This window comes from Procambarus clarkii, chromosome 30 (genome assembly GCF_040958095.1).
Source record: "Procambarus clarkii isolate CNS0578487 chromosome 30, FALCON_Pclarkii_2.0, whole genome shotgun sequence".
Lineage (NCBI taxonomy): Eukaryota > Metazoa > Arthropoda > Malacostraca > Decapoda > Cambaridae > Procambarus > Procambarus clarkii.
Genome location: NC_091179.1, coordinates 6,819,651 through 6,832,797, shown reverse-complemented (window position 1 = coordinate 6,832,797; position 13,147 = coordinate 6,819,651). Strand labels below are relative to the sequence as shown.

The following is a 13,147-nucleotide window of genomic DNA, read 5'->3' as shown; positions in this document are numbered from 1 at the left end:
CTCCTTTGCAAGAGGAGGACAGACAGGAAGAACCTGCCAAGGTTTCTGAATCACATCGAGGTTGGCCACCTTCAAGTGATGACCTACAGCTCCTGCAAGACATTTATGTACCGCCACCAATGTCTCCTTTGCACGAGAAGGACAGACAGGAAAAACATGCCAAGGTTTCACCATCTCATCGGGCTTGGCCACCTTCAAGTGATGACCTACAGTTCCTGGAAGACCTCTATGTATCGCCTCCAATGTCTCCTCTGCACGAGGAAGACAGGACAATCCTGCAAAGATTTCAAAATCGCATCGTGCTTCTCCAACTTCAAGAGATGACTTACAGTTCCTGCAAGACATATATGTCCCGCCTCCAATGTCTCCTTTGCCCGAAGAGGACAGACAGGAAAATCCTGCCAAGGTTTCTGAATCACATCGGGGTTTTCCACCTTCAAGTGATGACCTAGAACTCCTGCAAGACATTTATGTATCGCCTCCAATGTCTCCTTTGCACGTTGAGGACAGACAGGACAAACCTGTCAAGATTTCAAAATCCCATTGTGCTTCTCCAACTTTAAGAGATGACTTACAGTTCCTGGAAGACATTTATGTACATCCTCCAATATCTCCTTTGCACGAGGAGAACAGACAGGAAAAGCCTGCCAAGATTTCACCATCCCATCGTTCTTGTCCAACTTCAAGAAATGACCTACAGTTCCTGCAAGATATTTATGTCCTGCCTCCAATGTCTCCTTTGCACGAGGAGAGCAGACAGGAAAAACCTGCCAAGATTTCACCATCTCAACGTGATTGTCCAACATCACGTGATTACCTACAGTTCCTGCAAGACACCAATGTACAGCCACCAATGTCTCCTTTGCACGTAGAGGAGAGACAGGAAAAACCTGCCAAGATTTTACCATCCCATCGTGGTTGGATACCTTCAGGTGATGGCCTACAGTTCCTGCAAGACCTCTATGTATCGCCACCAATGTCTCCTTTGCACGGGGAGGACAGAGAGGACAAACCTGCCAAGATTTCACCATCCCATCGTGCTTGTCCAATTTCACGTGATTACCTACAGTTCCTACAAGACATTTCTGTACCGCCTCCAATGTGTCCTTTGCACTAGGAGGACAGACATGAAAAAACTGCCAAGATTTCACCATCCCAAAGTGATGACCTACAGTTCCTGAAAGACCTCTATGTACTGCCGCCAATGTCTCCTTTGCACGAGAAGGAGAGACAGCAAAAACCTGCCAAGGTTTCACCATCCCATCGTGGTTGGATACCTTCAGATGATGGCCTACAGTTCCTGCAAGACCTCTATGTATCGCCACCAATGTCTCCTTTGCACGGGGAGGACAAACCTGCCAAGATTTCACCATCCCATCGTGCTTGTCCAATTTCACGTGATTACCTACAGTTCCTGCAAGACATTTCTGCACCGCCACCAATGTCTCCTTTGCACGAGAAGGACAGACAGGAAAAACCTGCCAAGGTTTCACCATCTCATCGGGGTTGGCCACCTTCAAGTGATGACCTACAGTTCCTGCAAGACCTCTATGTATCGCCTCCAATGTCTCCTCTGCACGATGAAGACAGACAGGACAATCCTGCAAAGATTTAAAAATCGCATCGTGCTTCTCCAACTTCAAGAGATGACTTACAGTTCCTGCAAGACATATATATCCCGCCTCCAATGTCTCCTTTGCCCGAAGACGACAAACAGGAAAATCCAGCCAAGGTTTTTGAATCACACCGGGGTTGGCCAGCTTCAAGTGATGACCTGGAGCTCCTGCAAGACATTTATGTACCGCCACCAATGTCTACTTTGCACGAGGAGGACAGACAGGAAAAACCTGCCAAGATTTCACCATCCCAACGTGCTTGTCCAACTTCACGTGACAACCTACAGTTCCTGCAAGACATTTATGTACCGCCTCCAATGTCTCCTTTGCACGAGTTCAGACAGGAAAAACCTGCCAAGATTTCACCATCCAATCGTGATTGTCACACTTCACGTGATTACCTACAGTTCCTGCAAGACATTTCTGTACCGCCTCCTCTACTGTCTCCTTTGCACGAGGAGAGTCTGGAAAAACCTGCCAACGTTTCTGCATCTCATCGGGCGTGGCCAACTTTAAGTGTTGACCTGCAGTTCTGCAAGACATTTATGTACCGCCTCCAATGTCTCCTTTGCACGAGAAGGAGAGACAGGAAAAACCTGCCATCCCATCGTGGTTGGACACCTTCCGGTGATGGCCTACAGTTCCTGCAAGACCTCTATATAACACCTCCAATGTCTCCTTTGCACGAGGAGTTCAGACAGGAAAACCCTGCCAATATTTCACCATCCCATCATGCTTGTCCAACTTCACGTGATTATCTACAGTTCCTGCAAGACATTTCTGTACCGCCTCCAATGTCTCCTTTGCACGAGGACAGACAGGAAAAACTGCCAAGATTTCTCCATCCCATCGTGCTTGTCCAACTTCACGTGATTACCTACAGTTCCTGCAAGACATTTATGTACCGCCTCCAATGTCTCCTTTGCACGAGGAAGACAGACAAGAAAAACCTGCCAAGATTTCACCATCCCATCGAGGTTGGATACTTTCAGGTGATGACCTACAGTTCCTGCAAGACATTTATGTACCGCCACCAATGTCTCCTTTGCACAAGGAGGACAGACAAGGAAAACCCTTTCAAGATTTCACCATCCCAACGTGCTTGTCCAACTTCACGTGGTTACCTATAGTTCCTGCAAGACATTCATATACCGCCTCCACTATCTCCTTTGCACGAGAAGGAGAGACAGGAAAAACCTGCCATCCCATCGTGGTTGGACACCTTCAGGTGATAGCCAACAGTTCCTGCAAGACATTTCTGTACCGCCTTCTCCAATGTCTCCTTTGCACGAGGAGGAGAGACAGGAAAAACCTGCCAACGTTTCTGCATCTCTTCGGGCGTGGCCACCTTCAAGTGTTGACCTGCAGTTCCTGCAAGACATTTATGTACCGCCTTCAATGTCTCCTTTGCACGAGAAGGAGAGACAGGAAACACCTGCCAAGGTTTCACCATCCCAACGTGCTTGTCCAACTTCACGTGATTACCTACAGTTCATGCAAGACATTTATGTACCGCCTCCAATATCTCCTTTGCACGATGGCGACAGACAGGAAAATCCGGCCAAGGTTTCTGCATCTCATCGGGCTTGGCTACCTTCAAGTGATGACCTACAGTTCCTTCAAGACCTCTGTGTACCGCCACCAATGTCTCCTTTGCACGATAAGGAGAGACAGGAAAAACCTGACAAGATTTCTACAACTACCACCTCAGCCTCTACATTCAACTTCCAAGCAGCCACCTTCCCGAAGCTTCAGGGAGGAGGAACTATCGCCACTGCACACCATCCTGGTATTGTCTCTACTAGACTAGTTCCCAGTCACCCAGCCACTCAACGAGCCTGACACCGCCGCCTCCATCCCAACCCGCCCAACCAAAGACAAAGCTGATTGAGCAGAGCACAGTAAAAGCTTTGATATCAACAGCCAGAATGACTGCTGGCAATAACCCCCGAGAATTTGTGAGGCTTTTGAAAATTCTTTACAAGGCGAATGGTCTCCCTACCTTCATTATTCCTGAAGAAGTCTTCAACGCTCCAGGTTCAACTCCAACAACTGTGGGACATTTGGGACTTGACTCTATTTATTTAATTATTAAATTAATGAAAGTAATTACAAAGGACCACCCGCTTTTAAGAAAAGAGGGAAACTAATAAAAAGTGATCATTAGAGACTCCAGGAAGAATCAGTGTCTATGGTTAAATATTAGGAAGTATAATCACTTAACTAATTAATGGGCTGTATAGATAATTAACTTGAATCAAAGCCTCAAACACCTACATTAGGGGGTTATTGCTAGAACTTCATATACGTCTAGGAACTAGTGTGGTTCGTGCACCAGTTCATTGTGTAATAACTAATCTTATGACCAAATTAAAGAAATCTATAGAAGATTATCACCAGTAATTATAAAGATCATTAACATCAGAAATTAATCATTCTAATAAACACGTATTATCTCCAGTGTACATGATCAGCATCCAATTAAATATTAGAATATAGAAGTAATGAATTTTAAAGTAAATAAATGAATACGAAAGGTCTTAGCTTTAAGACGATTTCAATGACATCATTTACGACTCATCCTCGGGATCTCCGGAATTCCTCGTAGAAACACTGGGAGATGAATAACACGGAGTAAGGTAACAGCTCGTGGACTCTTCACATGCGAGCTGTAATTTAAGGGATATTACGTAGCATTGAACTAGGCTACTGAAATATCTATATTCAAGAAAATGGAAAAACAAATTAGTTATGGTACTAACATGGGTTTTGTTAAGGTCGCTCGATCTAACGACAAGCTGCCCCGACAGATACAATCTCTAAAGATGCATCAAAAGGGAATTATATACTTAGCTAAGGGGTACAGATTATGTTGAAGCTTGCCGAAACCGCGTCCCAAGCTCCAACTCTCGCAATGGCGTACACGTGGTTGATAGCTTGGCTTGAATGTCGACTCGTTATTAGTTGGCCGGTCACTGCAGATCACATAGAACAACATTAACTAGTTCTATGTTGAGTACCAGGGTAATTCTTGCTGATAACTTCAACGTCACGTGTACCAGACTCTGACACCAAGACCTTGTTGCTTAATTCCGCAACACGAGACTTAACGCCGCACTCAGGCGTCTCGTGAACACCAACAACAATGGCTTCTCCCCCTCACCCACTAGCGTCCCGCATTCGCCACAGAAATTATTTATCACGAATAATATTATTTCACGCAATTGTGGCTGAAATGCTTTAATAAAGACTGGGTTGTAATTCTAGGGAGTTAAATATTATTACTTTCTCGTCTTACAGTAGTAAACAAGAAATGGAGAAGATTTTAGTTTTCTCCACGGCATTCACGCGTGACGGTAAAATTATTACTTGATAACAATTGTAACTGAAAACTCTCGATTTGGAATTATTTGGGAGTTATGTTATCCGTAAATAATTATCACACGGAATACTGATGATTTTAGAGAATCACATTCAATTCTCTAACACACTGGATATAAATGTGTTTAACTAGGTAGAATCTGACGCAATACTGGCGCTTGGTTTCGTAAAAATTCCAGCATTCTTATACAGATATAATAATTAGTTCATGTAAACACTACTGTTAGTAAATTATAGTAACTACAGTAATTAGTATATTTTAATACTAGTTTATAATAATACAATAGTATTGTATTAGTGTTGGAAATTTCCAACAACAACTGACCCTGTAGAGGATGCCGACTCTACATCCGACGACGACGATTCCGCCACTGCAATGCAGACTTCAGATCCTGTTCGGGTACCCACAGCTCACAAGACTCTGCCTCCTGTGACCCCCACTTCTGCAACAGTTCCAGTTACTAACCATGACATCACTGTGAACGCGGCCACGCTTTCAGACATACTGTCGGCTCCTGCTCCACACGCTTCTCCAGCTGCTGCTGTCCCTTCACCCGTCTCAGTGACGAATTCCGCTGCAATCGACCCTTGGTGTGACCCTATAGAGGGTACCTACTATGCAGCCCCTTCTGCTGCAGTACCTACCACTGCTACTCAACCTCCAAGAACTCAACCTTCAAGACATCAACCTTCAAGAACTCAACCTTCAAGAACTCTACCCCAGCGTGTCAACACCCCTGCTCTTCACTCATCTGATGAATCGGATGAAGACGTATCTGTTGGAACACCATCACCCCCAAGGAAAGATCACCTCCAAGCATCAACACGAAACGTGACCACCAAGACCGACAAGCCCAAAAAGAAGACCAACGATCAAAGTTTAGTGAAATCAACAAGGAAGAAGACTACTAACGAACTGACTTAACATCAAACCTCCACTGCCAGCTGCTTGCGTTCCCAGCCCCTGTGTGTACTGCAAATGACACCCTACTCAATTCAACTTCCATCTGATCAAGTTTAAATCCGCGGTGGTTGGGCCACCGATGTTTCATCTCCCCTCTTCACCTCATCCCTGGATCCTTGCTCAAGATTTCTGCAGCCTCGCCCCGTTCTTCCATCTATGAACGTTTTCAAGTTTCACCATCCAGTCTCCTGTCTGAGTCTCGTAAGGATGGAAGCTAAAGTGAAGCACAACAGCGGTTCAATTATTCGAGGTTGTGGCGCTGCAAAGAAGTCGCGTGTTCACAAGGAACAGAAGATGAGGTTCAACTTCTCCCACTCCAAACTCGACGCTTTAAGAGATGTCGACATTTGTCAAGAGAAGAATCTGAATTGTAAAGATAACGAACGTTGCATTCTGAAGTACGAGAAGCTTGAACGGATTGGAAGGAGTGCACTAGATCGTCTCATGAACTTTAAAACACCGACTTCTTCATTTAATATGCTACCCGTTCAAAGCCTGTATGTTCCTTCTTCAGTGAACAATATGTTGTTTCAGCAAGGGCTGTATAACCAACCTCTTATCTCATCTGTGAATGAGGGCGATGTCGAGATGTGTTACGAGAGCTTGGAACGGAAGGGACGGAAAGCTGTTGATTGCCTCATGAACTTTACAAATGTAAAAAATTTGCAAAAGAGGCACACTTCCCCGCTGGCCACCGTGCTCCTATATCCTTCAAATAATATGTTGCCACAGCAAAGCCAGCATGTTCAGTTAAATTCAGGGAATGATGACCTACAGTTCCTGCAAGACCTCTATATACCACCTCCAATGTCTCCTTTGCATGAGGAGTTTAGACAGAAAAACCTTGCCAATATTTCACCGTCCCATCATGTTTGTCCAACTTCAAGTGATTACCTGCAGTTCCTGCAAGACATTTCTGCACCGCCTCCAATGTCTCCTTTTCACGAGGAGGAGAGACAGGAAAAACCTGCCAAGATTTCACCATCCCAACATGCTAGTCCTACTTCACTTGATTACCTACAGTTCCTTCAAGACATTTATGTACCTCTTTTTTCTTTGCACGAGGAGGACAGACAAGAAAAACCTGCCAAGATTTCGCCATCCCATCGAGGTTGGATACTTTCAGGTGATGACCTACAGTTCTTGCCAGACATTTATGTACCGCCACCAATGTCTCCTTTGCACAAGGAGGACAGACAAGGAAAACCCTGTCAAGATTTCACCATCCCAACGTGCTTGTCCAACTTCACGTGGTTACCTATAGTTCCTGCAAGACATTCATGTACCGCCTCCACTATCTCCTTTGCACGAGAAGGAGAGACAGGAAAAACCTGCCATCCCATCGTTGTTGGACACCTTCAGGTGATGGCCAACAGTTCCTGCAAGACATTTATGTACCGCCACCAATGTCTCCTTTGCACGAGGAGAACAGACAGGAAAAATCTGCCAAGATTTCACCATCCCAACGTGCTTGTCCGACTTCACGTGACTACCTACAGTTCCTGCACGACATTTATGTACCGCCTCCAATGTCTCCTTTGCACGAGTTCAGACAGGAAAAACCTACCAACGTTTCTGCATCTCATCGGGCGTGGCCTCCTTCAAGTGTTGACCTGCAGTTCCTGCAAGACATTTATGTACAGCCTCCAATGTTTCCTTTGCACGAGAAGGAGAGACAGGAAACACCTGTCAAGGTTTCACCATCCCATCGTGGTTGGATACCTTCAGGTTATGGTCTACAGTTCCTGCAAGACCTCTATGTATCGCCTCCAATATCTCCTTTGCACGAGGAGGAGATCCAGGACAAACCTGCCAAGATTTCAAAATCCCATCGTGCTTCTCCAACTTTACGAGATGACTTACAGTTCCTGCAAGACATTTATGTATTGCCTCCAATGTCTCCTTTGCACGAGGAGGACAGACAGGAAAACCCTGTCAAGATTTCACCATCCCATCGTGCTTGTCCAACTTCACGTGATAACCAACACTTCCTGCAAGACATTTATGTACCGCCTCCAATGTCTCCTTTGCACGAGGAGGACAGGCAGGAAAACCCTGTCAAGATTTCACGATCCCAACGTGCTTGTCCACTTTCACGTGATAACCTACAGTTCAAGCAAGACATTTATGTACCGCCCCCAATGTCTCCTTTGCACGAGGAGGACAGACAGGACAAACCTGCCTAGATTTCACCATCCCATCGTGCTTGTCCAACTTCAAGAGATGACCAACAGTTCCTGCAAGACATTTATGTCCGCCTCCAATGTCTCCTTTGCCCGAAGAGGACAGATAGGAAAATCCTGCCAAGGTTTCTGAATCACATAGAGGATGGCCACCTTCAGGTGGCTAATTACGGTAAAGTAAAAGTTGTTCAACTTGTTTATAAATTTATTTATGAAATGGTTATAGAAAGGGCTGCAACTGGTCCAAGTTTCATCATCACACCTTAAACAGAAAAGGAGAAAACAAATACACAACGTATTATGCAACGAATTTTCAACATTTGCAAACCATGTCAGGGAACACATGTGTCAACTAAAATCATTTCTATAACACTCAGATATTAAAATTAGCATATAATAAAGGATTGATGATAGCAGTTTTATCAAAAAAGTGTTTAGTGCAATAATGTAATTATTCAAAGTTACCCTTCCAAAAATATGCAATATATGATGTTTATAATTTTTTTTTAAATCAACAAATGGACTTTTGACTAAAATGTTTTCATCGGTTTGTAGAAGCACAAACTCTACATATAATGTGTAATTTGCATGTAAATTGATTAATAAATGAAAGCTATGACGTACCTTGAAGTTGTAAATTACTTACCTGAGTAAAATAAGATCAAAGTTTGGCCACCTGTAGCTGAGCTTGACGTCTATCGATTTCGTTCATAATTGGCACCCTTGCAGATACGCATCCGTTGAGCAAGGTGTGCAAGTTCCATGCAAATCCCCAGATAACAAACGAAATACAAAATTGAAAAAAATTGTAGAAAACAAAAAATTATTATTATTATTATTATTATATATATATATATATATATATATATATATATATATATATATATATATATATATATATATATATATATATATATCCTGCACATACATATTACAATTATTACCAAATATCAAATTATAACACTAAAACACACTAACCTATTGAAATTGGTCCGAATTGTGGGTCCTCAAGGTGGCACTGCATTGGGCGCTAGTAGGCACTTGCTGGATCACCTTCCTCAGGAGCCTGTCTCGGCTTGTTGTAGGGAGGGAGGTCTAGGAAGGTGTGTGAGGAGGGTCTAGGAGGGTTGAGGAAGGTGTGTGAGGAAGGTTGAGGAGGTGTGTGAGGAAGGTTGAGGAGGGTGTGAAGAAGGTTGAGGTGGTGTGTGAGGAAGGTTGAGGAGGTGTCGGTGCGCCACCATCTCTCACTGGATATTACTCTTATTCGCGCTAAAGCGGCTTTCTTTTACTGATAAAGACGGCGACCGAGTGCCAGATTTGCTGCTCTTATCTTCTGGCACTATCTCTTTATAAGAGTTTGTGCAGTAGATGCAACAATGCGCTATTCCAGGAATGATAATGGAGCGCGCGTCGACACAGTCCGCACTCAATCGGACACACGAGGTGACAGAGGGCTGGGACCTCCTTATGGCCCCACCATGGATGAGAAGGTTGCCAATGAGTGTATATTTACTCCTTATGCATACAGAGATAAAAAGGAATAATAGAATAACAGAATACAGAATAAAAAGGAATTAAGCTGCCAGGATATTCCCACATAATTTATGGTCCTCAACGAACCGGATTCAAGATCCTGATTAGGATATCTATATATATATATATATAACATTAGTGCAATATTTTACACAATATTTACATATACATTAATTATAACAGGAAGACACTGATATACATTTTTCTAGCCTAACTTTTTCAATCTCGGCTCATAGCAAACAGAACTTACAACAAGCACTCTTATTGTTCCGAGGCCTGTACCAATGCAAATTTACAACACTTTGACGATTTAATAACCACACATAAGGCCAATACAAATACTGCAGCCACAGCTTCCCAAAACCAGACACAACCAGAAGTCAAATTGCCATCACTCAGTCTCCCTACTTTCTCTGGTACAGAGGACGAGAGTTGGGACAACTTCTGGAACAGATTTGTTGATTCTGTGCATTCTAATGCCAATGTAGTAAAGACAACAAAATTTACATATTTGCATGGACTATCAGACTTCTAACCCATAAGCTGTTGGACATTAACCCTCCAAATAGTACAGCTGACTCACTCCAAACATTTAGATTGGAGCTTGAGTCCTTGCTCAAGGCACTTAAAAATAAAGTGAACCTGGACGAATCTGATTGGATAATCCAAGTCCATATGAAATGCAAATTACCCAGTGACGTACTGGATAAGTTGTTTGTCTTATATAACAAGTCTTCTCTGACTGTAAAGGAGATAAGCGAAGGTTTGCATTCCGTAATAGAGAGACAAAGAGATAACCCAGATGGAAAAGGGACATCTAATCATCTGTCTACCACTAATAGTAAACAACAGAGTACAAACAGTACTCCAAACAAATTTAAAAGAATTTCCCCCTCCCCAAAGTGGAAACAAGGCAGTATGGGCACATATGCAGTTGGTCGCTCCAAACCTACAGTTAACGTGTCACCCAAATCAGTGACTCCCCAAGATGCTGTTAACGTCTGGAAACCATGTGTGTTCTGTGAACAACCACATTCCATATACTATTGTAAAGTTTACCCCGATCGTGCTACACGCATAAAACGACTCAAGGAGTTACGTAAATGTACCAAGTGTATAAGAGCACACAATCCCGACACCTGTACAACTCAAATACGCACCTGCAATAGGTGCCATAAGGGTCAACACCATACAGCACTTTGTGGGGACTCAAGTACAAAGATTGCCAAACCACAGGAGGAGGAAGGAACTACCACTTCAGAACAGCTTTGTACTGTGTTACCTGACATAAGTGTCTTGTCAACAAGGTCTGATCATAAATCAACTCTACCCACTGCTCAATTGATCATTATAAATGGAGAGTCCAAAGCCACCGTACATGGATTATTTGACCAAGGATACCAAATGAGTTTTATATCAAAGGGGTTGGTAGATGCTCTGAAACTTACACCTGTAAGAGAGACACGAATAGACATAGCAAAATTCCTGACTAACACAGGTGCCCGAGTCTTCAAGGTAGTACAACCCAAAGTACGTTTAGGAGGATATGTCCGAAAGATACAAGCTCTGGTAATAGATAGATTCCCAACAGACCTGTATGTATATGGTCTAGGGACACCAGCCAAATTCCTGAAAGAAAAGAGAATCCATTTGGCTGATAAAATCACATCAGACCACCTTTCCAATATTGGAATCCTTAGTGGATCAGATGTCCACCATAAGTTTATCAAAGGAAAGGAAGAAAAACAAGGAATGCACTTGTTACCATCTGCAGGTGGCTATTTGCTAACAGGCCCAGTATTATGGCTGAAACAACACGCACCTGTAGACCACCAACATGCCAACCCAGTAATGGTTGCATGACTAGGAGAACAGTCTCCTCTGCAACTCAGAGACATGTCCGAGGATGAGCTTGATCCCCCTGTACATAAACTATGGGACTTGGCAACTCTCGGCATTGTCCCTGAACAACCTAGCCCAGATGATGACTGGACTTACAAACAATACCTGGACTCGGTTATCTACAGAGATAATCAATACTGGGTCAGGTTATCATGGAAGCTGAATCACCCTCAGCTAGCCGTGAACTATTTTATGGCACAAAACCAATTAAGATCACAGGTGTTGCGCTTACAAAGACAACCTGAGAACTTAAAGTTGTATCATGAAATAATACAGAAGCAACTCGATGACAAATTTATCGAAGTTGTCACTAATCATAACCCAAAGGAAGGGCACTACCTGCCACACCACCCTGTACAGTAAAATTCTGCTACTACCCCACTACGGATAGTATTTAATTGCAGCGCTAAGACAAGGCAGAGTAGTATTTCGTTAATTGACTGTCTTCAAACTAGCCCTAGCCTGACACAAAGGCTATACGATGTGCTGTTAAAGTTCCGTATTGGGACTTATACATATATGGCTGACATCAGTAAGGCTTTCCTTTGGGTAGGTCTCCAAGAAGAAGACCGGAACTACAGAAAGTTCCTATGGATCAAGGATCCTAACTATCCAAACAGTGAATTAATCACTTACAGGTTTCCGAATGTTTTGCTTGGGGCCACTTCTTCACCTTTTCTGCTTCAAGCTACTTTAGATATGCACTTGAAGAAGTCCAATAGCCCAAACAAAACAGAAATTAGTAAAAACTTGTATGTGGATAATTTTCAAGGAACAACCAACAGTGAGAGTAAACTGTTGAACATATACCATGAGGTCAATTGAGAATTAATGGGAGCCAATATGCCTCTCCAGTCGTGGGTCTCCAACAATGCCAAATTAAATCAACCGATCGCAACTGAATTTCCTGACTACCAGGTACCCGAAAGGACAAAAGTACTAGGCGTCGAATGGAACACGACAACAGATCAGTTGACAATGAAGTCGGTGGAGCCCGATACCACTAACTTAACAATGAGAAAATTACTCTCACAAGTCAGCAAACCCTTTGATCCATTAGGACTATTAAGTCCACTCTTAATTAATGGAAAGTTGATAATGCAGGAATGTTGGCAACAAAAGATTGACTGGGATGATCTTCTAACACCTACCTTACAAGAAAAATGGCAAGAGCTAGTGAAAGATTTAAGTATCCTAGAGTCTGTCAAGTTCCCTCGGAACACAGTAGTAAATGAAAATGAACCAATTAAGCTACATGTATTTTGTGATGCCTCAGGAAAGGCTTATGGCACAGTAGCTTACCTGGTCTCAAATGGGCAAGCCAATTTGCAAACATTAAAGGCCAGTGTGGCACCTTTAAAGAAAAGATCATTGCCACAACTGGAATTAACAGCCTTACTGCTAGGTGTAAGATTGGCTCATTATCTGATCAAGGCCTTAAGGGGGCATTACCTCGTTAAGCAACATCCACTTTGAAGAAACAGTGGTATGGTCAGATAATGAGGCAGTGTTACAGGGGTTAAAAACAATAATAGTAAGAATCCTTACGTGAGTAACCGCATTAAGGA

General features: G+C 43.2%; 2 protein-coding genes across 2 annotated transcripts; both read left to right on the top strand.

The window, feature by feature from the left end:
* Positions 1-10,595: 10,595 nt before the first annotated feature.
* On the top strand, positions 10,596-11,540 carry LOC138369843 (uncharacterized). Its single transcript, XM_069333587.1, has one exon. The coding sequence runs from the start codon at positions 10,596-10,598 to the stop codon at positions 11,538-11,540; it is 945 nt and encodes a 314-aa protein (XP_069189688.1).
* A 33-nt stretch (positions 11,541-11,573) lies between these two features.
* LOC138369842 (uncharacterized) lies at positions 11,574-11,942 on the top strand. The gene has a single exon (XM_069333586.1). The coding sequence runs from the start codon at positions 11,574-11,576 to the stop codon at positions 11,940-11,942; it is 369 nt and encodes a 122-aa protein (XP_069189687.1).
* The last annotated feature ends 1,205 nt before the right edge of the window (positions 11,943-13,147 follow it).

Excerpts from the sequence above, each read along its gene's own strand:
- LOC138369843 (XM_069333587.1), top strand. The coding sequence starts at position 10,596 with ATGGGCACATATGCAGTTGGTCGCTCCAAACCTACAGTTAACGTGTCA.
- LOC138369842 (XM_069333586.1), top strand. The coding sequence starts at position 11,574 with ATGTCCGAGGATGAGCTTGATCCCCCTGTACATAAACTATGGGACTTG.